The following is a 25,343-nucleotide window of genomic DNA, read 5'->3' on the forward strand; positions in this document are numbered from 1 at the left end:
GTATTTCATTTGAGATGATTGAATCCAGATTCGAAGGATAAGATTGTGGAGTTCGAAGCCCTAAATTTGCTTATAAAGACAAACAGAGATAAAGTCAAACCATGCCAAACAAGGAGAAAAGTTTTAGCTATATTGAAACAAAAGCAATTACATCAAAAGGCCCTCCTTTGATACAAATTTGAGTTCATAAAAGTAAGGAATATAATAAATAACAAGATCATGGAATTTAGTCCAGCTATGGTCAATAAATTTATGTTCCTTTTTTATTCTATCCTCTATTTTCTCCAAGTTTGGCTGCTGAAGTTGATGTGCTCTTACTTGATAAAAGAGTTCTTCAGCCTTTATTTCGAACGCTATTTCTTTTAACCCTTGTTCCAGCTCGTCCATATCCAAGTCATCCCAGTACGCAGAATCTTTATTCTTGAAATCATCGTATTCTTCGATGAGGTTCTCTGCTTCATACTGGATATGAATTCGAAGGGATGAAAGTTGGTTCAAAGATTGGGTGGTGGCCACAGAAATCCGGTGCCAATGGAGAAGCAACAGGAGTTGGTCCAAAAACATTTGGAGTTCTGCTTGGTCGATGGGGTTGAGGACGTGACCCCGAGTCATAATATCACAAGTCCATCGAAGGTTCTTGAGAGGGATATCGTCTTCAAGAACATTGAAAGGCAAGTGAGAAAAAGCCATAAGCAGAAGTTAGGCTTGCTTTCGCTGAGCTGGAGTAGGAGTAGGTGGGGGCTTATAAGGAGGAAAAACCTTGTCCTCAGAGAGGGTAAGCTTCAGTCTTTCTGTCCAGCAGGAATTTTGTGGAGGAGGAGGTATAGAGGCTTCCATTTCGAAAGAAGGAGGAAACTGAGGGGCATTAACACAATCAAACCAGTCAAAAGAGCAAAGCCTCGCCTTCTGGGCTAAGAACGATGGGTTATACCCTTGTGCCTCTTCTGGGCGTCGGGTAGCTTGTACTGTCTTTGTAGGCATGGAGGATGTGTACCATGCTACAAGCAGATTGTCCTCTAAACTGCATCAACGGTCGATGGGCACGTAAGGATAAACCACCGAACTTTGAGCATCATAAGGAAATTCTAGAGGATCAGTGAACTCGACAAAGTGATGATTAACTCGCTCCTTTAACTTACATGCCTCAAGTTCTGACCAACTTCTCCAACCAGAAGCCTCAGAGGAAGACGAAGCCACAGCCTCATCCCATGCAGAAGATTGTGAATTAGAAGAAGAACTTCCCATATCCATATTTGCAAATTTCTGAATCAAAGGATTGTGGACAGTGTGTTCATAGTCCAAGGGTTGATAATTTGCAAAAGCCTCCATGACTTGAATATAGAAAGGTGGGTAAAGGTGGGTAATCAATGCATGAAGATTCTTTCGAGGGCGAACGGTATTATCAAACAACTCTTCATATGCTTGATCGAGATAAGAAAGAGTCTGTTTATCCATTGAATTGAACTCTTCGAATACTGAGATAGTGAGTTTGTTTAAGGGATCAAAGAGGAGTTAATGCAAAGGTTCATCAATGAATGACGGTTGTGTTTCTAAAAATGCAAAGCCCATGAATGTTCTAAAAACGTAGATAAAAGACCTTGATCCACTAATATCACCAAGTGATGGGTATATTAGTGCGGGGGGTAATGTTGGCTACATATTTTGTATAAGCCAATGACAATTCAACGCTTGGCAAAATAAGGGCAATACGGAAAGACTATTCAAGTTTTCAATCGTGATCGTACACGTGGCAGTTAGTATTGGTTCTTATGAGATCTGCGTAGCACTGGATCAGCAAAGGGATGCAAAGTGATGTGGTTTCAACGGTTACTCACATTCAAATTCAAAATCAGGAGGGAAGCCTAACTGCAAGTGATGGCATAGTGGAGCTAACTATAAGGCAACATGATCAGCGATCATGGAGGAGTGATTCGACGATTAGAAGTGCAGTTCGATGGTCATCCTTGAGAAGTATAAATAGCAGAGAATGCCCTAGAAAAAAGCCCCAGACTCATATCCAAAAAACTAGTTTTATTCTACTTTATTTCCTTTCCAGTTTGACATTTCATGTTCTTTACATTTCTGTACTTTAAAATTCCTGCATTGCACTTCGTTCATAGGAGTAGTTTCAATTAGATTGTTGCTGTAAACCTCTATGAAGCTGAGTTGGATCATTGTAAGTTTTTCATTTTAATGAAATGCTTCAATTGTTCTTCATTTGATTGTTGTTTGCTTAATTCTCCTAAATCAAGCCACCAGTAAAAGTCCTCTTCATTGAGGCTGAAAGAACTAAAACAAACTTACAATGATCCAATTCAGCCTCGTAGAGGTTTACAGCAACAATCTACTTGAAACTACTCCTATGAATGAAGTGCAGTGTAGGAATTTTAAAGTATAGAAATGTAAAGAACATGAAATGTAAAACTGGAAAGGAAATAAAGTAGAATAAAACTGATTTTTTGGATTTGAGTCTGGGACTTTTTTCTAAATCGTTTGTCATTTCTTACACTTGGCAGTCCCACTGGGCGTGCCAAAAATTGTTGGCTTATTTTTCCTACGAATGAAAATATCATAAATGCAAGCGTGTCAGCAAGGATTGAAAAATTCTTACAGATTAAATTCAAGTCAATTATCAAGTGATTGCGTTGACGGTTCTTTTGCCTCAACAAAGAGGACTTCAAAATTGCCAAGTGTAGAAAAAAAAAATTAAAAGAAGAAAGAGGGAGACGAAGAAAGACGATTGAGTGAACAATCAAAGTAATAATTACTTACCTCTACTTCTATGCTTTGAAAAGAAAGTGTTGAAAATAAATGCTTCAAACTATAAATCTATATTAAACTACTTCTAAGATAAGGAAAATGACAAGAAATATTGAAATCAATTGTCTTTGATTTAAATTCTGGATCATTTACAATGTAGCCATGAATAACTATTTATAAGCAAATATTTGTAGGAAATAACTACCCAATAACCACCTAAAACTACCCACTTTTCCATCTTCATTCCCACAATGCCACATATCCCTCCATGTCTTCATAACTTCCTTGAACCTCCAATTCATTCTCCATGTTCTCCATTTAATTCTCCATCATCTTTTCATATTTCATAACTTCTCATAACTTCCAAATGAGTAAGAGGATGCCACATGTCCTGCAATTATATAAATAATAATAATAATAAAATTACAGATTTATGGTGCTAACAGGTATGTTACACATTTTTTTTATTTAAATAATTTCTAACCACAAAATATGTAATAATACCACAAAATATGTAACATTATCACAAAAACGCGTAACTATATTTCTCAATCACAAATTATCGTAACTTGTAAAAAAAATATATAACATTTATCACAAAAATACGTAACACACAACAAAAATGTATAACAAGGTGCATACGGTACACACCCATAGAATTTTTCCCATTTTCATTAGTAATTTATTAGTCATATAGATGAAAAAAAGGATATTGTCATCTCTTTTAGATTAAAATATATATATTATCTTATTTATTATTGTGTATTCACATAATTTACAATAATTTTGGTCTATTTAACTTTATTAAAACAAAAGTTTATATAATTACGTCAAAAATATATAATTTATTATATTTTTTTTTTTTCAAATTTTAAAGGAGGGATTTGCAATGTACTCTTAAATAAAATAGTGGAATTGTTAAAAGAATCGAGAATCTTTATAATTGAGAGTCGGACAAAACTCAAGGTAGTTGTGTGACATACGTTGAGAGGAGTATAACAAGAAGGGAAAAATACCATAAATGGTGATGATCAATTTTATAAATATTTATAATTAAAACTTTAAAATTTTTCATATATTTATGAATATTTTTTAAAATTTTATTGAGACCACATTTAGAGACTTAAAATTTGTAGTTAAAAAATTATTATAAATTATTTATAAAAAATTAAAATATTAACTAAAATAGTTAACTATCATACCACTTATAATTCTCCCAAACAACAATGGCATCACACTCATACCTTGTGTCACAATTCCACAACATTTGTCTACTACGACTCAACGACATGGATAAAAGCCTCTGCTGACGGAGCATCAATTAAAAGCCTTTGATTTAACCAATAAAAATCAAATTAGGGTGTCACATCATAAAGCAAAAAATAATTTTCCCCCTCCCTAAAATTGTTTAATGCAACTTATTATAAATTAAAAAAATAAAAATGAAAAAATTCATTTTCCAATTTACAAATCATCAAATTTTTTTAACTTATTTAAATTAAAATAAAACTTAAGACCCCGTGGGTACTGGGGTCACTCCTGATTGGCCAAAAAAAATGATTTTTTTTTTTTTTTTTTTTGGGTTTCAGCCTTGGCAGAGCGCCATGTAACACTGGGGGTCACTGGAGTGCCCCCAACTGGGGGTCCAAATCACGGCTATTTAAATTATTTATACTAAACTACAAACAAAAACTATACTAAACAATCTAGTACAAATTTTCTAATAAAAATAAAATATGCAACAACCAACTCCATCATATATTAGTATTTCCTCTGAGCCAACATATCAGGTTAGTATTTCTTTTGAGCCAACATATCAGGTACATAATATTCTTTCGATTGGCTATGTAATATTCTTGTTTCCTTATTCTCTCCTTTTCATCACTCTACTACAGTCTCTCTCTCTCTCTCTCTCTCTCTCTCTGTGATGACATTTGTCTCTATATATATCCATGAATAGATTAATTGATCTCATGAACTCAATTTTTGTGCAATCTCACTACTCACCCACCATTTTACCAATTTACATACACTTCAAGCTCACCTTCCATTCCAGTCCAGTAATAAGTAACCCATTACAAGGCAGTGTCACCAGCCCAATATTTACTTTACATACAAGGTAAACATATATATATAGTCTTTGTATGTGTTGTGTTTTGTGCAATGTATGCAATAAGAGAACGTGGTTGATCGCTCTCTCTCTCTCTCTCTCTCTCTAAAATGTTGCATGCAACTCAGTCATCATCACCACCATCTGAATTCTGGTGCATATCTTATATAAATCAAATGGGGGTTGTAGAGTGGGTGGTGGGTGTGTTGTTGATCAGATTTTCTACCTTTAAAACTACCTTATGCTTATGCTGCTGCTGCTACTGTGTATGTACATGTCTTAGGATTGGCTTGGCAATCTCTACAAACGATTTTCCTGTAAAATACACAACACCCAATACCCAAACACCCCACCCCAGATGGGTTTGTTTTTGTTTTTGTTTTTCGGATTCTCTTTAATGGGTTTCCCTTCTTTGTCCCCTTCTCTTCTTCTCTCTACATAGATAGATAACGTAGAAAGAGAGAGAGAGAGAGTTGTGTGTGTCTCTCTCTCTCTCTTTCGTATTGCGTGTTTTTGATGATGGAAATTAATTTGTTTTCATGTGCAATGTGTCTGCAGATTCTCTCTCGACGAACACCTATTCGTTTTGTCTTTGCGACTTGTCATCATTTTAGCGCATTCAACACAAAACCCAGATGTTGAAATGCCCTTATTGCAATTCGATCTCACTTTTCTAAACACATTCATATTCATACACTTCTTCACCCAACTCTCCCAATTTCAATCACACTCTTTGGCACTTCCCCTAAAGCATTATTGATCATATCTATTATGGGAATGAGCCACTTGGTCACTGAATTCTCTGCTTTATTATTATGGTCACCCACCACTGTGCATTGGCCCAGAAACAATCTTTTGGGGGGGTTCCAGGATATACCCACATTGGAACTAGCTTCAATTTGCATAAACTTGACATTGTTCCTCGTGTTTCTCTTGATTGTATTGGCTCGACAAATATGCATTTGTGTAGGTCGAATTCGAATCTTCAAGGAAGATTCAAATGCTAATTCAGGCCACAGTGCTGATGGTGAAATTCGGAGTATTGAAATTGGTAGTGGATACAAAGCTTCACTGTTTTGTTGCTTTTATGTGTTGTTTTTGCAAGCACTGGTTTTAGGGTTTGATTGTGCTGGTTTGATAAGAAATGCTTCACATGGGGAGGGTACAAATTGGACTCTTGTGATTTTGCCTGCATCTCAGGGTTTAGCTTGGTTTGTGCTGAGCTTTTCAGCCCTTCATTGTAAATTCAAGGTCTCTGAGAAATACCCATGTTTGTTGAGAGTGTGGTGGGTTGTGTCTTTTGTCATTTGTTTGTCTACTTTGTATACTGATGGGAAAGAATTTCTAGCACAAGGTTCAAAACACTTGAGGAGTCGTCATGTTTTGGCAAACTTGGCAGCAGCCCCGGCCCTTGCTTTCCTCTGTTTTGTTGCAACTAGGGGTGTCACTGGTATACAACAAGTATGCCAAAACTCTGATCTTCAAGAGCCATTGCTGCCTGAAGAAGTAGAAGTAGAAGTAGAAGAAGTAGAAGAAGAAGCAGGGTGTCTTAAGGTTACCCCTTATAGTGAAGCAGGGTTCTTTAGTTTGGCCACTCTTTCCTGGTTGAACCCACTTCTTTCATTAGGTGCAAAGAGACCACTTGAGCTCAAGGACATTCCACTTCTTGCAACGAAAGATCGTTCCAAGACCAATTACAAGATTTTGAACGTGAATTGGGAGAAGTTGAAGACTGAAAGTCCTCTGAAACAGCCATCTTTAGCTTGGGTTATTCTCAAGTCTTTCTGGAAGGAGGCAGCTGGTAATGCCATTTTTGCAGGCTTGAATACTCTGGTTTCTTATGTGGGTCCATGCATGATTAGCTACTTTGTGGACTACTTAGAGGGAAATAATACTTTCCCTCATGAGGGTTATATTCTTGCTGGAATATTCTTCACGTCAAAGTTGGCGGAGACCTTATTGACTCGACAGTGGTATCTTGGGGTTGACATTTTGGGAATGCACGTGAGGTCAGCTCTAACGGCAATGGTGTATCGTAAGGGACTCAGGCTCTCGAGCTTGGCAAAGCAAAGTCACACCAGTGGGGAGATTGTTAACTACATGGCAGTTGATGTTCAGAGAGTGGGGGACTACTCTTGGTATCTCCATGACATTTGGATGCTTCCTATGCAAATCATTCTTGCCCTTGCCATTCTGTATAAGAATGTTGGGATTGCCTCTGTTGCAACCTTGATTGCGACCATTATTTCCATCATTGTAACTGTTCCATTGGCGAGGCTTCAGGAAGATTATCAAGACAAGTTAATGGCTGCCAAGGATGATAGGATGAGGAAGACTTCTGAGTGTCTTAGGAACATGAGAATTCTCAAGCTTCAAGCTTGGGAGGATAGGTACCGAGTGAAGCTGGAGGAGATGAGGAACGTGGAATTTAAGTATCTTCGGAAAGCTCTTTACTCTCAGGCTTTTATTACATTCATTTTTTGGAGCTCCCCTATATTTGTTTCGGCTGTGACTTTTGGTACTTGCATATTGTTGGGGGGTCAGCTTACAGCAGGTGGGGTTCTTTCTGCTCTGGCCACTTTCAGGATCCTCCAAGAACCGCTCAGGAATTTCCCTGATCTCGTGTCTATGATGGCTCAGACAAAAGTGTCTCTTGATCGAATTTCTGGATTCCTGCTGGAGGAAGAGTTGCAGGAGGATGCAACCATCCTTATACCTCGAGGCTTCACGAATGTGGCAATTGAAATTACGGATGGCAAGTTCTGCTGGGATCCTTCTTCTCCAAAGCCAACGTTAGCGGGCATCCAAATGAAGGTGGAGAAGGGGATGCGCGTGGCTGTCTGTGGCATGGTTGGTTCTGGGAAATCAAGCTTTCTTTCTTGCATCCTTGGTGAGATTCCAAAAATCTCCGGCGAAGTAAGTCTCGTAGTAGTATTAATTTTTCTGTCTCTAGTTCCATTTTTTGTTGGCTTTATTGGGTCCTCTTAATTTGGGAATATAATTTATATATGTATGTCTGTTTAGGTTAGGGTATGTGGTTCTGCTGCTTATGTCTCTCAATCAGCTTGGATACAATCGGGAAATATAGAAGAAAATATACTTTTTGGTAGCCCAATGGATAACGCAAAGTACAAGAATGTGATCCATGCTTGTTCACTGAAAAAAGATCTTGAGCTTTTCCCACATGGAGATCAGACCATCATTGGTGATAGAGGCATAAATCTGAGTGGTGGCCAGAAGCAACGTGTGCAGCTTGCTAGGGCACTTTATCAAAATGCAGACATTTATTTACTTGATGATCCCTTCAGTGCTGTTGATGCACACACTGGCTCAGAATTATTTAAGGTTAGTATTACTTATTGTATCATCCACTTTGCAGTTGAAATCAATGGAGTTTGACTAAACATATAAAATGGAACTGCAGGAATACATATTGACAGCGCTAGCCTCTAAGACTGTGGTTTTTGTAACCCATCAAGTTGAATTTTTGCCTGCTGCTGATATGATACTGGTATGGAATTAACTTTTCATTATACGTCTTTATACGGTATGTCGTAGAAGATTTACACTGATATGTGCTTTTTGTGATGTGTCTGAACTCTGAATTAGTAGGGTTGCTTCTTTTAAATTTCATTTTCAAGGATTTCGTGTTTGCGTAGGTTGTTTAAGTTCATTAAATTGAAGCTGCATATCTAAATTTCTTTTATTGATCTTTGCTCCATTCTGAGTTTGTTTTATTAATCGCTCACGGGGCCTTAGTTTAATTATCTGCTATTAATTTTCAAATGGGAAGGCAATCAGTTCCAAAAAGGTATATAGTGATATCGGTTTTAAAATCAGGCTTACATTACAAAATATGGAATTTCCATGCGTGCGCGCACGCATAAACACACGCACACAAGGCTGGAGATTCTTGAACTCGATGTTTTAATTTTTTCTGTTATGGAGATCTTGATTTTATGTAATATAAAAGGGCATTGTTATATAAGGGAAAATTTGATTTTAGTCAAATTTTAGCAAGTTCTATAATAGCAAAGAGAAAAAAAATCAGCAGACTTCTTTCTAGAATTGCTCAGGGAGGCATTATTAATTTCTGAACTAAAAACAAAACAAACCAAAATGTAAAGGAAATGTAACAGCACAAAGATACATGTTGCTAGTTATGGAAACTACATTAAGTTTCGACCTTCATTTAAGCCTTTTAACATTCATTTTTTATTGTTGTTCTTTTATCTTGTCTAAATAAGATAGTCTATCAAAATTGTTATGCTTGAGATAGGTGCCCTGTAAAAATAGATGTATTATTGATTGATATATTACAAGATTGATAATTTCTGTATATTACAATTCCTATATATAGAGGAGAAGATGGTAGTGGAGTGTGTGATAGTGGAGGTGGTAGGTGTGGAGAAAAATAGTGGAGGTAGTAGGTGAGTGGTATAGTGGAGGTGGTAGGTGTGGAGAAAGATAGTGGAGGTAGTAGGTGAGTGGTAAATTCTAACAGCCCCCCGCAAACTCAAGGAGGATAGAAACTAACCAACTTGAGTTTGGAGAGAGGAGCAAAACAAGAAAATACATAAAAATAAAAAAAGATAGGAGACACTGTATGGTCGTGTCAGACCGTTGGTGAAGACACTGTATGGGGTGTCATAACGTTGTAGAGGACACTGTATGGTGGTGTCAGACCGATGTAGAAGACAGTTATGGGGTCATGTCGGACCGTTGTAGAAGACAGTTTATGGGGTCATGTCGGACCGTTTGTAGAAGACAGTTTATGGGGTCGTGTCGGACCGTTGTAGAAGACAGTTTATGGGGTCATGTCGGACCGTTGTAGAAGACAATGTTGTGACAGTTTACGGAGTCTTGCTGGACCCTTGTAGAAACTAACCGGAATCAATGTCGGGACAGTTTACAGAGTCTTGTCGGACCCATAAAGGAGCTAACCGGAATCAATGTCGGGACAGTTTACAGAGTCTTGTCGGACCCATAAAGGAGCTAACCGGAATCAATGTCGGGACAGTTTACAGAGTCTTGTCGGACCCCTTAAAAAAAATCGCATCCTCAAAAGGTGCGCCCAATTTTTCAAAAGGCGTGCATCAAAAGGCGTGCCCAATCCATAAAAAGGCGTGCCATCAAAAGGCGTGCCCAATTCATCAAAAGGTGTGCCGGACATGATGGCGAGGCACGTGGGCGCCTTGGCTTGCGTGCCCGTTTGTCGGCTGGTGGCAAGAGGCGCGCGATGCGCGTGGCTGCCTTGGCTATTTAACCAAGGTTGATGCTGAGGCTGAGGCAGAGAAAAGCTGCGAAAAACCTCTGAAAAAAACTTCGTAAAACTTCGTTGTGCTGAGAGAGAGAGTCTGAAAACTCTTCGTTGTGCTGAGAGAGAGAGTCTGTAACACTCTGTTGCGAGAGATATTCTGTAACACTCTGTTGCCCAGAAAAATGGCTTCGTCCTCATCTTCCCGTGGACTGCTCACCCTCTTTCCCGACCTCAACGAGTCAACGAGAGAGAGAACTGGTGCGGTGGCACTGGAAACTCAACCAAGCGCCCCGGAGTTTGCTCCATTGAACTTTCCGATGCGGTCGGTGGAGCAAAGAATGGCAGTGCAGTCGGATGTGGAGGCCAATCAGTATACTCTGAAGGCATGTGTGGAAAGCATGACGGCGGTCACAAACTTGTCGAACCGGCTGCAGAGTAGGACAAATGAGGTGCAGCATTTAAACTCCCAGCTGGCTCTGCTCCAACGCATGTATAAGGATGCGCGAGTAGAGATAAGCGTGCTAAGGGCAGAAAACAAGGAGCTGAAGCGGAAGGCCACCGTGATGTTCCGATTTGGAGGTCCTCCATATGCTGCAGTGGAGGAGTATGGGGGAGTGAACGTGCTCAGTGGACAAGGAAACACGGAGACCGGACTGGCACGGGACACCCAAGATAAAAGTAAGAAGAAGAGACCTGCAGTAGAATAGAGAAGGGAAAAGAAAAATTCCACTGTGGGTGTGGATGTTTTGTTTGTATTTTTTTTTTTTTTTTTTTTTTTTTTTTTTGTGTAAAATGATGATCGGGGTGAGGCCCGATATGAATAAAATGAGTTTGCAGTTCGTCTTCTTCGTCTGTTTGTTTTTTTTTTTTTTTTTTTTTTTTTTTTAAAGAAATAAAAAAAAATAAATAAAAATAATAAATTGGGAATCAAAAACGGAGGAGAGAGGGGACAAGGCACATGGGTATCTTGGTGTAAAGGAAATAAAAGAACAAATAAAGAAAGTGAGTGGTGTGGGTCTTTAGAGAGAGATAAACCGTGAGTGGTCTGGAAAGTTGACAAAAGAGTGGGTGTCTTGAGTGGAGAGAGAGAGATGAAGTTGGGTGGGTGGTGTGTGTGTTGCCCGGTGGATCCTTTCCAGTTGCCTTCCAATACCCTTTGCCAGGGGCACGATTCAACCGAGATCCATTCCCATACTTTCTGTCTACGGGGCTAAAGAAGTACCACTCTAGGTCTCGACTCTTCAGCCTTGAATGACCGGAGAGCTCCCAGGGCTCAGATTGCTAGACAACGAGTTCTGAGACGGCATCGAAGCGGAAGGGCTTGAGACTGATTAAAGACTCTAAATATGAGTCTGGCATGTCTGATGTGCCACAGCGTAGAAAGTCCTTCACACTCATATAGGAGTTACTCTGTTTCAAGTTCAGACAATGAGGGAAGATGTTCTGCAATCACAAACTGCCTTACCAGGAAGGTCTCTCTTCCACACCAGGAAGGTCTCTCTTCCACACCTGACAGCAAACAACTCTTCTATTGCATCGGCTAAGGTGACCCCACAACCAGGTATTCCTAATAATGGAGTTGCAGGGGGCCCACGGCTAGTCCGGAGCCGTGCTGTTAGAAGAGACATTGTCAGAGACTGGAATTTTGATGAAGTTGAAATGGGTCGGTAGTTTATGAATTCAGACTAGGAGGAGAAGGCTCTGCTGGTAGGGTAGCGTTGAGAGAGAGCGAGAGAGAGAGAGATCAGAGACAGCTTTGAACAGCTGCTGCCTCTGTGTGTGTGGTAAATGCTCTGTATCCCCCATGCATGTGTTTGTGTGTATGTATCGAGTGATGGCAACAGTGAGGTGCCGAGAGGGAGAGGAAGGTTTGAATTGGTTGAGATCCGGCGGGCGGTCAAGGCAAGGTTGCCGCCCGCCGGAAGGCGAAGAACACCAAGATCTTTAACCTATTGCTCTGATACCATGTAAAAATAGATGTATTATTGATTGATATATTACAAGATTGATAATTTCTGTATATTACAATTCCTATATATAGAGGAGAAGATGGTAGTGGAGTGTGTGATAGTGGAGGTGGTAGGTGTGGAGAAAAATAGTGGAGGTAGTAGGTGAGTGGTATAGTGGAGGTGGTAGGTGTGGAGAAAGATAGTGGAGGTAGTAGGTGAGTGGTAAATTCTAACATGCCCCGATACAAAGAATGGTCAACATGGTTTCCTGTTTAGCTTTATGTGCAATCCTCTGAACTTGGCTTAATTAGTGGTATACTTTACTATAATTTGAACAATTTTATTTTCTTCCAAATCTAGACTCTTACCTCAATGTAGCCACTTATGGAACTCAACATAAAGCACTCAATTTTTGGGTTTTGTACCTTGAAGAGTGTTAGAGATGTAGTTTTAAATTGATTCCTCTCTCATCTCAACATTCATTTTTCCATTTTGCAGGTTCTTAAGGACGGCTGCATTATTCAGGCTGGCAAATATGATGAACTTTTACAGGCAGGAACTGATTTTGAAACTTTGGTGTCAGCTCACCATGAAGCAATTGACTCTATGGATATTCCCAATCACTCACTTGAAGATTCACTTGAAAGCAATCCTTGTGATGGGTCTGTTCTATTGAGTAAAAAATGTGTTACAATTGGAAATCGTATTAACAGTTTGGCGAAGGAAGTACAAGAGGGTGTATCAATTCCAGACCAGAAAGCAATTAAAGAGAAAAAGAAAACAAAACATTCAAGGAAAAAGCAGCTTGTTCAGGAGGAGGAGAGGGAGAGAGGAAAAGTCAGCACGAAAGTGTACTTATCATATATGACCGCAGCATATAAAGGCTTATTGATCCCGCTCATCATTCTTGCACAAACACTATTTCAGGTGCTTCAAATAGCTAGTAATTGGTGGATGGCTTGGGCAAATCCACAAACACAGGGGGACCAACCTAGGACAAGTAGTATGGTCCTTCTTGTTGTTTATATGGCTCTTGCTTTTGGGAGCTCATGGTTTATATTTGTGCGGGCTCTACTTGTAGCTACATTTGGTCTTGCAGCTGCACAAAAATTGTTTTTAAAAATGCTTGTAAGTGTGTTTCAAGCACCGATGTCCTTCTTTGACTCCACTCCAGCTGGAAGGATCTTGAATCGTGTAAGTTATATGTTCTCGCTGAAAGATGTATCTACTTCAACCACTGCTGGCACTTTATATCAACAAATTTTTTTTAAAAAAAAATTTTTGTGTGCTTTTCTCTCTCTCTCTTACCTCCTTTACATTATTTTCATGTAATTTAATGTAATAAATTGTGTTTTTTTTTTAACTTGCCAGGTGTCAATTGATCAAAGTGTTGTCGATCTTGATATTGCTTTTAGACTTGGTGGGTTTGCTGCAACAACAATCCAGCTGCTTGGTATAGTTGGTGTAATGACAAAAGTTACCTGGCAAATCTTGCTCCTTGTTATCCCAATGGCCATTGCTTGCTTGTGGATGCAGGTGATTAATAATCTTTTGCCTTGAAATTGTATTAAAGAAACTTTCAGCACAAAATGTATGTTCTATTGATTGAAAAGTCGTGATTTCTATAAACTGAAGTTTATGTATTGATAAAAAGGACCGCTACATTTGATGCTGCTTTATGGTCATCTGAGAAGTTAAACTGTAGAAATATAATGTAAAGAGAAATAGAGAATTGTATTATTGATTGATTATATATTGATATCTATTACAATGATTCATGATTCCTATATATAGAAGAGGGTGAGTGTGTAGTAGGTAAGGAGTAGGTGAAGTGGAGGTGGTAGTGGTGTAGTGGGTTAGGTTTAGTGGAGTAGGTGAGGTGGTAGTGGTGTAGTGGGTTAGGTTTAGTGGAGTAGGTTTAAGTGGGTGAAGTAGGTGGAGAGTGGGTGGATTTTAACAGCCCCCCGCAAACTCAAGGGGGATAGGAACTAACCAACTTGAGTTTGGAGAGAGTAACAAAACAAGAAAATACATAAAAATAAAAGAGGATAGGTGACACTGTATGGTCGTGTCAGACCATTGGTGAAGACACTGGATGGTGGTGTCATAACGTTGTAGAGGACACTGTATGGGGGTGTCATAACGTTGTAGAGGACACTGTATGGTGGTGTCATAACGGTGTAGAGGACACTGGATGGCGGTGTCAGACCGATGTAGAAGACAGTTTATGGGGTCATGTCGGACCGTTGTAGCAGACAATGCTGTGACAGTTGTTGTGACAGTTTACGGAGTCTTGCTGGACCCTTATAGAAACTAACCGGAATCAATGTCGGGACAGTTTACAGAGTCTTGTCGGACCCATAAAGGAGCTAACCGGAATCAATGTCGGGACAGTTTACAGAGTCTTGTCGGACCCATGAAGGAGCTAACCGGAATTAATGTTGGAACAGTTTACAGAGTCTTGTCGGACCCATAAAGGAGCTAACCGGAATCAATGTCGGGACAGTTTACAGAGTCTTGTCGGACCCTTAAAAAGTCGCACTCTCAAAAGGTGTGCCCAATCTTTCAAAAAGGCATGCCATCAAAAGGCGTGCCCAATCCATAAAAAGACGTGCCATCAAAAGGCGTGCCATCAAAAGGCGCGCCCATTTTGTCTTCGAGCGCCGAGCGGCGCATGATGCGCGTGTCTGCCTCTTCGTCAGGGTCTTTATAAACTGAGGCGGAGGCTATGCTTGAGGCAGAAGCGAAGACAAAAAAAACTTTGTGAAAAAACTTCTGAAAAAAACTCTTCATTTTCTGAGAGAGATATTCGTTTTCTGAGAGATTGTTTCTAAGAGCTGCAAATCTGGAAACACTCTGTAACCAATCCTTCTCTGAAAAACTCAGCAACCCATAACATGGCCTCTTCTTCCCGTCCAGCTAACCAGAACATGGCCTCCTCTTCCCGTGGGCTGCTTACGCTCTTTCCAGAACTGAATGAGTCCACAAGAGAAATAACTGGTGTGGTGGCCAGTGAACCTCAACCAAACACCTCTGGTTTTGCTCCGTTGAACTTTCCGATGCGGTCGGTGGAGCAAAAAATGGCGGTGCAAACTGATATTGAGGCCAATCAGTATACTCTGAAGTCATGCGTGGAAACCATGACTGCGGTCACAAATTTGTCGCACCGGCTGCAGAGCAGGACAAATGAGGTGCAACAGTTAAACTCCCAGCTGGCTCTGCTCCAACGCATGTATAAGGATGCGCGAGCAGAGATTAGTGTGCTAAAGGCGGAAAATAAGGAGCTGAAGCGGAAGGCCACCGTTATGTTCCGATTTGGAGGGCCGCCATATGCTGCAGTGGAGGAGCAGGGTGGAGTGAACGTGCTCGGCGGCGTGGGAAACACGGAGACAACACCGTCAAGGGCCACCCAGGACGGAGGCAAGAAGAAGAGACCGGCGGCAGAGTAGAGAAGAAAAATCCCACTATTCCGATTTGTGTTGGTTTGGTTTTTTTTTTTTTTTTTTTTTTTTGTGTGGTGTAAAATGGGGATCGGGGTGAGCCCCGATATGAATAAAATGAGTTTGGTGTGCAGTTCGTCTTCTTCCTCTTTTTTTTTTTTTTTTTTTAATGAAAAAATAAATAAATAAATAAAATAAAATAAAAGAAAGAAAGTGGAGCAACGTGGGTGAGGTGCAAAAGGTGAAGATTGATTGTGCAAAAGTGGACATGGTGAAAGCTTGAGGTAATATATTATAATAAACATATATATATATTAAAAGAAAAGAAAGTTGAGTGGGATTGGTGTTGGTGAAAGCAAGATCAAGATCTGTGAGTGGGGTATTAAAAAAAGATTAAAGGTGAGTGTCCTGTAAAGTGATTAAAAACAATGTGTTTATCTGAGAAAGTTGTGTTTGGAACCTGCGAGGTCCACCGCCAACATCAGTACAACAGCTGCGAGCATCTTGAACACCTTTAAGCCATTGAACAATAAACAAATGCCATAAAGAAAATGACAGGTCCACCTCCCTTCAGAAAACGAGGAGGTGAGATAGGTGTGCACAAAGACAATTTGAAAGAGGAGCATGCTGCACTACAAATTCACGAATATCCAAAAGCACTGCACTACTTTCCCAAGGAGGAACGGTCTCAGAAACGCAAAGATTAATAGCCATCTGACTATCACTCTCAATCTCAACATATGAAAGACTGTAAGAGTGCCACAACACAAGCTATACGAACTGCCTGGGCTTCTGCTGATACTACCGAAGAAGCATCAATTGCCCTTGCTATTCCATCAACCAAGTGCCCAGGTGAGTCCCTCATAACTGCTGCTATGGAAGCAGAGGAGTGCTGGTTGCAAAAAGAGGCATCACAATTGAATTGATCTTGAGTTTTCCAAGAGGAGCTGGTCGCCAACCTGAGACTGTGTTCTGCTGCGACATTGTAGGGAGCTGACCAGGTCCATGATTACTACTCAAGAAATTGCTGTGCTTATTCCAGGAAAAGGAAAAAACGATGCAGAGTAGCTAATGGATCCACAGGTTGGATTGCTTTTGGAGGTTTTGCTTTGCAGGGTTGTTGTTGTTGTTGTTGTTGTTGTTGGAACTGATTTCGAACCACAGCTTTATGTGATGGAGAGAAAACTGCTGGAGGTGCTATCTGATCGGAAAATCGAGGAGATGAGACCTCTGTGGAAACTTTCTGAGATGTGTCGGCGAGAAGCACGACATGTCATTTAGGAGCTGCTGTTGCTGAACTTCAAAATCTAGCAGCATATTGAGCTCCTCGGTGGGAATGTCCCTGGCAATAAAAGATGATTTCAGACGACTTGGCTGGAGATTGCTTCCAGGAAGATGTAAAGTAGGGATGTTTGGCTGTGGCCAAGCAACAGACGGGTGCGAAATAGCATTTCCAGAAGGAGATATGGGTGCTGAGGGAGAACCAGGCAAAAAGGCTCAATGCCACAGCCATATCCATGACAGTAGCAGCAGAAGTGGACTAGGTTGAGGTCCGGCGGGCGGCTAAGGTGAGGTTGCCGCCCGCCGGGGAAGCGAAAATACTAGGTTCTAAACCTGCTCTGATACCATGTAGAAATATAATGTAAAGAGAAATAGAGAATTGTATTATATAAACCATAGCAATTTGTTTCAAGAAATGCCTCATTTATCTACATACCGGTTATTTTTTTGTAAGAATTATCTTTATGAAATCTTCATAATAAATACCATACCATGTTTTAACCGCATTTCCTAATTGAAATCTTCAAAATGTTTACCATAAATAATGGATGTTAGTGCCTTGGTTTTCAAAACCATGTTACCTCAACCCTAATTTGACCTCTTTTTCTGCTTGAACTCTTCATAATAATGACCACAATTCATTTTAACACCTCCATTGTCAATATTTTATTGCCTCACCCTAATAAATTAGTATATATGTCACGAAGGTTTTTCCAAAACCATGAGATCCTCTCTCAATTTCGGAGCTAATTCTACTAAAATTTTATTGACAATTGTCCTCTGTTCCTGCCCTTCTAAAAACCACTTTGGAGCAAAGGTTACAACATGCAAAACACTAAAACCCACATTATTCATGTCCACCTGTCTTGAACCATTAATAGTGTGCAGGTTTCATTTCAGTTGATTGTTACAGAGGAGCAAGTGTGATCTTGTACTTGTTCTAATTATTTTACTTGACCGCTTTGACTTCTAATGCTAATTTTGAGGGTTCAAAAATTTAAATTTAACTGCTAAGAGGTGTACAGTGAATATTTTACCTTATTGAATTATAGTACCTGATTGCAGAAATACTACATGGCTTCATCAAGGGAACTGGTCCGCATTGTTAGCATCCAGAAATCTCCAATCATCCATCTTTTTGGGGAGTCGATTGCTGGAGCAACCACAATTAGAGGATTTGGGCAAGAAAAGCGGTTCATGAAGAGGAACACCTATCTTCTTGATTGTTTTGGTCGCCCATTCTTCTACAGTCTTGCAGCCATTGAGTGGCTATGCTTACGCATGGAGTTACTCGCGACCTTTGTATTTGCTTTCTGCATGGTTTTACTTGTCAGCTTCCCTCAGGGACATATAGATCCAAGTAAGTAAACAAATTATTCCACTACAGAACATTGCTACTTATTTTGACAAGGAATTTCACATGATCTTTGTGTTGTGTGGTTTACAAGATTAAGCATGTCTTGTGTCATTGTCAGGCGAATTGGTATTGCGTGCTCACCATTTAAATTGACCCTGCTTCTAGGCATTAGAAACAAAATAATACTTAAAAGAAGAAGAAGAAGAAAAAAGATTTACATGGTTTATTTTTCCCTGTGGATTGTGAGATGGTTTTATGCGACCCACAAATAAACCACAAGCTTGTTCTTTCCAACGAGTTTGAGAATCTTAAGTCAGCAGGATTGGGACCCACTGTAGACATAAGCTCCAGAACTCATTTTGAGACCAGGCTTAAATGATATTGAAAATCAAGTTGTGTATGAAGTTTGAACTGTACTTAAAAAGAAAAAAAATATATATATAGATATATATATGTAAAACCAAGACTTGTGAATTGTTACAAAATCTCAGTTCTGTGATGTTTCTGATCAAAGGTGTTTCTGCTATAAAGGCATGGCAGGCCTGGCTGTGACATATGGACTTAACTTGAATGCACGACTATCACGGTGGATACTTAGCTTTTGCAAGCTTGAAAACAAAATTATTTCTATAGAAAGGATTCATCAATACTGCAAAATCCCTAGTGAAGCTCCATCAATTATTGAGGATTCTCGTCCACCATTGTCGTGGCCAGAGAATGGAAAGATTGAATTGATTGATTTAAAGGTATGCAGTTCACTTCCACCTTTTCCTTATGTCTTCATTCAGCTTCTAGAACAAAGTGTCAAGTGTTAGAACAGGAACTTACCTGATGTTAATTTTTTGTGGATGCTTGCTTGACACATTTTTTATTTATTTATTGTTTCTATTTGTTTGTTGGATTACACTTTTATTCTGCAACGAGGTTCACTTTACTGCTAGGTGAAGTATGATATTATCATCTATTCTAATCCTGAAACCATGAGTTCATATCAAGTAATATAACTATTAACTTACTGCATCTTGAACTCTGTATAGAAATTCCAAGAATGGTCTGCATTAATTGAAATGGTCTGTACATAGGCATAACACTATCATCTACGCTAATCCTGAAATCATTAGTTCATTTTAAGTAATAGAAATATTGACCGCCTGCATCTTGAAGTCCGTGTAGAATTTTCATGAATGAGCTGTGCATTAATTGGAATGGTCTGTTGCAAGGTTTTGAAAAGCGGTTGCGGTCTCTGTAAGGGTTGCGGTGACGCGGTAGCGGTAGCGGGGTGTAAAGGCCGTAGCATAACAGTTGCATTAACCGGAACCGTGATTTTTTTATTTTATTTTTTCGCATTTGAAGAAAACTTGCCGATACGCATATTTTTTTTTCTTCAGAATCACATTTATTGGGATTTAAAATAAATTTTGATTAATTTTTAAGTATGATCTAATATATTTTATATTTTCAAATCACTATAAAAGGAGCTTTTTACATTTTATTTTAATAGTTCATGATTTTAAGAATAATTGATCTTAAATGTCTACAAATTATTTTTTACCAATACCTGAGCTAACTGAATAAAAAATATTCACAATTATTAAATGAAATGATTATAAAATAGAAATTGTGCCATAAATTAAAAAAAAAAATTATAAAGAAAAAAAATTCATATAAGATTTTCGTTGGGCTTGAATAACTTGAGTATTTGTTCTTTTTTGTAATTTTTTATTTTTTTGGGGGGTAAAGAAGTCAAAATATTATAAAAGGGTGTAACAGTGTCTAACGGACTATTACAGCTATTACGATACCGCTACGGCCGTTATGTAACACCGAAACAGCCGTTACATATGTGAATTTCCGTCACACCGCTGTAATGGCCGTAACGGGTGGTAGTAACCACCACAACCGTTACGTAACGGTTGTAGCCGCTTTTTAAGAGCTTGATTTGTTGGTTCTTATTGGAAAGGGATATCGTTTCTTCTACTAGAGGATCATGCCATGTCAGCTGTGTGCTCCCCTGCTCTGATGGCTTCCTGTGCATAAGGCTTCTATCATTCTGTGACCACATTAAATTTTTACCACCGATTGATGCCGAACGGCTATTAGGAAATCCGTTCAACTATTCGATTGATCTCAAAACCAGACTATATGGAGAATTCATCCAAAAGAAAAGAAAAAAACATCAAGAAGAATAAGAATAGAGAAAGAATAAGTATCACAACCCTGACACAAAAACAGCCACAGCTTTAACTCAATATTTATTATATCAAAGCTAACCTAAAACTATTACATAAAGCCATATAAATAGCCAACATAGGAAACCCTAATTAAGTTACCAAAAATAGGATACTGCTCTAGTAAAACTCTAATTTAATTTAAACTTATAAATAAATAAAATTATGAAGGATGTTGAAGCTGAAAGGGCTGTAGGATATAGGATGTGGACCTAATACAAGAATAATTCAATGAAGATTCAGCAAGTTATTGTTATAAAATGAATGGGCTTGAATTACTTGAGTAAAGTGCTTGAAAGTTCCCTGTTTAAAATGAAGAAACATGCAGTCATTTGATTTAGTGGATTGACGTTAACTAATGGAAGTGTTCAAAGAATGGGGAAAGACTGGATAGTATGCAAGAGACCGAAAAAAAAAAAAAAAACCACAACACAAAACACAAAAAACTCAAGAACAGTTTTCAAAAGCTAAACCAGACAGGCTTGGGCTTGAGCAATAGTTGCATATTTTTAATATATGCAGACAGCTGCTGGTAAAACTTTTGGGCCACATTGTTGGTATAGGGTCATGGGAATCTTGTACTTTGGGTGGGTGCTATATTTGTGTTTTGTAGTTCTTGCACCTTCTCTGGTCTTAGTCTCAAAATTGGCAAAAAAAATCAGGGATCTGCTAGAAGTCGTCTATAGCTTACACAACAAACATGGATAAATACAGTAATTTGGCAATTCGGATACATATCACACCGAGAAAATTATGTTTGCTGTTATATATACACTCATCTAAATTTTAAAGTAATTATTTTTTAAAATTTTAAAAGAATTAAGTAATTATTTTTTAAAATTTTAAAAGAATTACAATTGAGACAAAGCCTGATATGACTTCTAATTTTAACATTTTTTGTTATTAGATAGATAAAGACATTATCAACAAACTTTCTATAATAAAGTGTGTGCAAGTTTTTCTTTTTAAGGTTGCCATGGTAGGGTTTTTTGGTGCATGGCTTCATCTCAACATTCTTGTGTCTACAGTTTAAAAAGTCTCTCTTGAGTTCTCTCCCTAGAAGCTCACCTTTCCTAGAAAAATAGTTTGGATTCTGGTTACTAGATTTATTTCTTCAGTAACAAATATAAGAAAATAAATAACGTCCAGCTCTCAAATAATTTACCCTTTTTTTTTTTCTTTTTTAAACAAATTATTATGATGACTATCTACTGTAAAGAAAAAAACTAATCTGATGAATATCGTGTTTTTTAAAGGTTCGTTACAATGAGAATCTTCCTATGGTGCTTCATGGCATAACCTGCACATTTCCTGGTGGGAAGAAGATTGGAATTGTTGGGCGTACTGGAAGTGGTAAATCTACATTGATCCAGGCGTTGTTCAGATTGATTGAGCCCGTAGACGGCAGAATTATTATAGATAATATTGATATTTCAACAATTGGTCTTCATGACCTCCGTAGCCGTCTAAGTATTATACCCCAAGATCCAAACTTATTTGAAGGGACCATTAGGGGCAACCTTGATCCCCTCCATGAGCACTCAGATCAAGAAATTTGGCAGGTCAAACTCAACTGGCTTACGTTTTTTGTCTTCATTTTTCTCAGTTTTGAAAAAGAAAATCTTAAACTATAACAGTTCGACCAAGTGAAGTCCCTAAAATAGACTGTTAGTAGAAATATCCCAGATATTGTGGATAGCCACAGCTATTTTAAATTGTTCTGAAATCACAAGTAATTCCATTTTTTGTAATAAGAATTCCTTAGTTCCTTCTATAAATTCTTGCCAAAAATTTGTTGTTAAAGTTTTGCTTTCCAGTGTTAATTCCCAAACTTTTTTCCCAGTTTAATGTATGGGCGTGTTATGATTACCAGAAAGACTTACCTTCTTAATGATTGTATTTTGATTTGCAACAGGCACTTGAGAAGTCTCAGCTAGGGGATATTGTTCGCCAGAAAGAGAAAAAGCTAGATACACCAGGTATTTGCACTAAATATTTGAGCATTAAATTTAAGCTCTATTATTAATATTACATCTGGAAGCTTTCCTTTTGGCATTTGTCTAAGACTAGTCAATAAATTGTATTTGTCTGAAATTCATAGTTCTAGAGAATGGAGATAATTGGAGTGTTGGGCAGCGGCAACTTGTTTCCCTTGGCCGGGCTTTACTAAAACAGACAAGAATTTTGGTTCTTGATGAAGCCACTGCTTCAGTTGATTCAGCTACAGATAATCTTATCCAGAAGATCATCCGAACAGAGTTTAGGGACTGCACTGTGTGCACTATTGCTCATCGTATCCCAACTGTTATTGACAGCGATCTGGTTCTGGTCCTCAGTGATGGTGCGTACACTAATACTACCCATTTCTTCTTCCATTTAGTGGACATAGGTGTTGCTGCAATCTATAGAACTTTTTCCTAAGAATTTTAGTATAATATGCATTTGGTAATGTTATTAATTTTCAGGAGTATCCAAAAATTTGTCATTTCTTTTTCTTTTAAACTTTTGACAAGATAAATTAAATTAGTAAAAGGCTCTATAAGAGAAAGCCGTCCATGTAGATCTGTAGGAACAATATCAGCACCCACAACTCTTTAGATATCTTACGATGAATAAGTAATTCCCTGACTCTGCATCTTCTTTTTCACTAGTAACACCAACTAAGCACAATGTGTTTGCATCGAATCAAATTTTCCAAGATTCATCAAAATTTTTTGATGTTCTTGAAATGATGGAAACTCAAGGAGATTATGGTATACTAGAGTATATATATCTAATCTTGATCCTCATGATATGCACGTGAATATGTATGTTGATTAATAGTTAACCTTTAGAATGTAAATAAGGGTTTGAGAGAGTTGTTGGTCTTCGAAGTCAAAGTCTTAGGTTTGATATTTTACACTGTAAAAATATTAGAGAGTTTTGCTTCTCATTTCTCAATTTGAGTATGATGGTACGGCAAGTATTATGTAAAAATGATTCTCTCTCTTTGGCTCACGGTAATTGCTGGAAGCTGAATGAAGGCTGTTGCTTCTTGATCCTCTTGTGACTTGTCCCATCAAATTTATTAACATAATGTTTCTACAACTCCAAGGTTGCTTGTACAGTCGATCTTTATCTTTATGTTCATCTCTCTTTGAAGTGTCTGAGTATCAAAGTCACTTATTGGTCATATTCCATTACAGTTCTGTTTTCATTTTTCTTTTCGCTTTTCCCTTCTATGAATTTATCCATTTGAAATATCCAGAATTTATTAGATTTGGAATCCATTGATACCAAGTTTTAACTGGTTATCTTTCTTATAGAACATCAAAACTTGAGTCTCATATTTTGGAATTTGTTTTAGAACAATTTCTCAGTTTTTTATCATTTAATTCCCAGTGACATTTTAGTCTATGTTGTGTTTCTGCTGCACACACCAACAGAAAGCTCATGAAACTTGGTTTTGCAGGTCGAGTGACAGAGTTTGATAGTCCAGCACGGTTATTAGATGGCAAGTCTTCCATGTTTCTTAAGTTGGTGTCAGAGTACTCATCTAGATCAACTAGCATACCCGATTTTGAATTAGATGGCATGCCCCCAAAACCTTAAAAAGCTTACACACAAGCAAGAAGAGTGGAGCAGAAAATGAACCGGCTCCTGCTGCTTCATTCGGCTCATGGAAAAAGACAAAAAGAGGTATGCGGCATGCTGTCAGATAAAAAAATTATAAAAAAAAATTTAGGGCAAACTAGTTTTCAAGATCAAGTGATTATAAGATAATTTTCTAATTTCCCCCTTTTAAGCACGATTGTGCTGGCAATACACTCTGTAACAAACATAAAGATGGGCCAGCAGAGGAGAGGGAAAATAATCACTCAAAGCATAAGGGGGGGGGGGCAGCAATTTGTATTTGACAATAAAGTAGGTTTTTTTGCATTGAAGCAAGTTATAATGTTGTTAGCTTCTTGTAGAGCCTTTTAGACAGTTGATGTTTATTTCATTTGTTTCCACTAGTGGAATTGATACTCTTCCCAATTCTCCATTATTTCAAAAATAAATAAATAACTTTCATTGTCGTTTATTCCCCATTTATTTTCACAATCTAATAAAAAATATTTTCCATTTTGATAATTCTATTTGTGTAGAATTTTTATACAAAATTTCCTACTAGAATCATGTGGTAGGAGCTGTAGACGAATCGAGTCGAATTTTGAGTGTTTGCGTTTGGTTGGCTCAAAAATTAGGATAAACTATCAATGTCTTAATAGTTGGATTTAATTTCTATTAGTCTTATTGAAAATAAGTCTTAATAAAATCGTCGTTAAAAATAATTTTTTGTGATGATTTTTTGCATGTAACTAAAAATTGACAATTAGTGACTTCTTTTTGTCACGATTTTTATAAATTGTCACTAAAACTTACAATTAGTAATGTTTTTTTGTAACGAAGTTTTCAAATTGTCGCTAAAAGTTAAAAATTAGTGTCTTTTATAATAATTTTTTTAAACTGTTACCAAAACTTATAATTAGTGACATTTTTGTGACGAAAATTTTAAATTGTCGCTGAAAATTAATAATTTATAACGTTTTTTAATAGCGTTTGATGAAAAATATCATTAATTATCATATGACCTATTAGTCTATAAGTTCACCTATTAGGACCTATACATAAATCTCCCTCAAAATTATTCGAACTTGAACCAAGCTCAAGTTGAACATAAAAATTAAATTTGAGCCTCACTCGTCAAGTATTTGAGTAGTTTGAGCTTAGCTCAAGTCAATTCGATTACATAAACGAGCTGAGCTCAAGCTTAAACTCAAACTTTTAAAAAAAAAAAAAAATGAAGAACAAGAAGAAAATTATAAGCAAAATATAAACTCATCACCATTGGTAGAGAGGCCAAATACTTTGGTAGACAATTGATCTGCGACTAACAAGCCGACTAAAATTTTTAGTTACCATTGACTTTTGACAAC

The 25,343-nt window shown here is 38.0% G+C and overlaps 1 protein-coding gene across 3 annotated transcripts; it reads left to right on the forward strand.

Moving 5' to 3' along the window:
* The first annotated feature begins 4,675 nt into the window (after positions 1 to 4,675).
* Positions 4,676 to 24,351, forward strand: LOC114317507 (ABC transporter C family member 5-like). Of its 3 annotated transcripts, XM_028264249.2 has the most exons (12): positions 4,680 to 4,879; positions 5,429 to 7,786; positions 7,895 to 8,215; positions 8,295 to 8,381; positions 12,578 to 13,273; positions 13,451 to 13,615; positions 17,866 to 18,160; positions 18,689 to 18,903; positions 21,642 to 21,947; positions 22,301 to 22,364; positions 22,487 to 22,726; positions 23,837 to 24,351. In XM_028264249.2, the coding sequence occupies exons 2-12, from the start codon at positions 5,642 to 5,644 to the stop codon at positions 23,974 to 23,976; spliced, it is 4,674 nt and encodes a 1,557-aa protein (XP_028120050.2). In that variant the 5' UTR covers positions 4,680 to 4,879; positions 5,429 to 5,641; the 3' UTR covers positions 23,977 to 24,351. The 3 variants fall into 3 exon arrangements, with proteins under 3 accessions (XP_082755461.1, XP_028120050.2, XP_082755460.1); XM_082899335.1 differs by lacking the exon at positions 21,642 to 21,947 and having other exon boundaries at positions 4,676 to 4,879; XM_082899334.1 differs by lacking the exon at positions 4,680 to 4,879 and having other exon boundaries at positions 4,917 to 7,786.
* Positions 24,352 to 25,343: the final 992 nt, after the last annotated feature.

This window comes from Camellia sinensis, chromosome 12, assembly GCF_055761805.1.
Source record: "Camellia sinensis isolate YWXY chromosome 12, ASM5576180v1, whole genome shotgun sequence".
In the NCBI taxonomy this organism is placed as follows: Eukaryota; Viridiplantae; Streptophyta; class Magnoliopsida; order Ericales; family Theaceae; genus Camellia; species Camellia sinensis.

Coding starts and splice junctions, on each gene's coding strand:
- LOC114317507 (XM_028264249.2), top strand. CDS start 5,642: ATGGGAATGAGCCACTTGGTCACTGAATTCTCTGCTTTATTATTATGG. Junction 8,216..8,294: donor CTGGCTCAGAATTATTTAAG/GTTAGTATTACT, acceptor ATGGAACTGCAG/GAATACATATTGACAGCGCT. Junction 13,616..17,865: donor TTGCTTGCTTGTGGATGCAG/GTGATTAATAAT, acceptor ACCTGATTGCAG/AAATACTACATGGCTTCATC.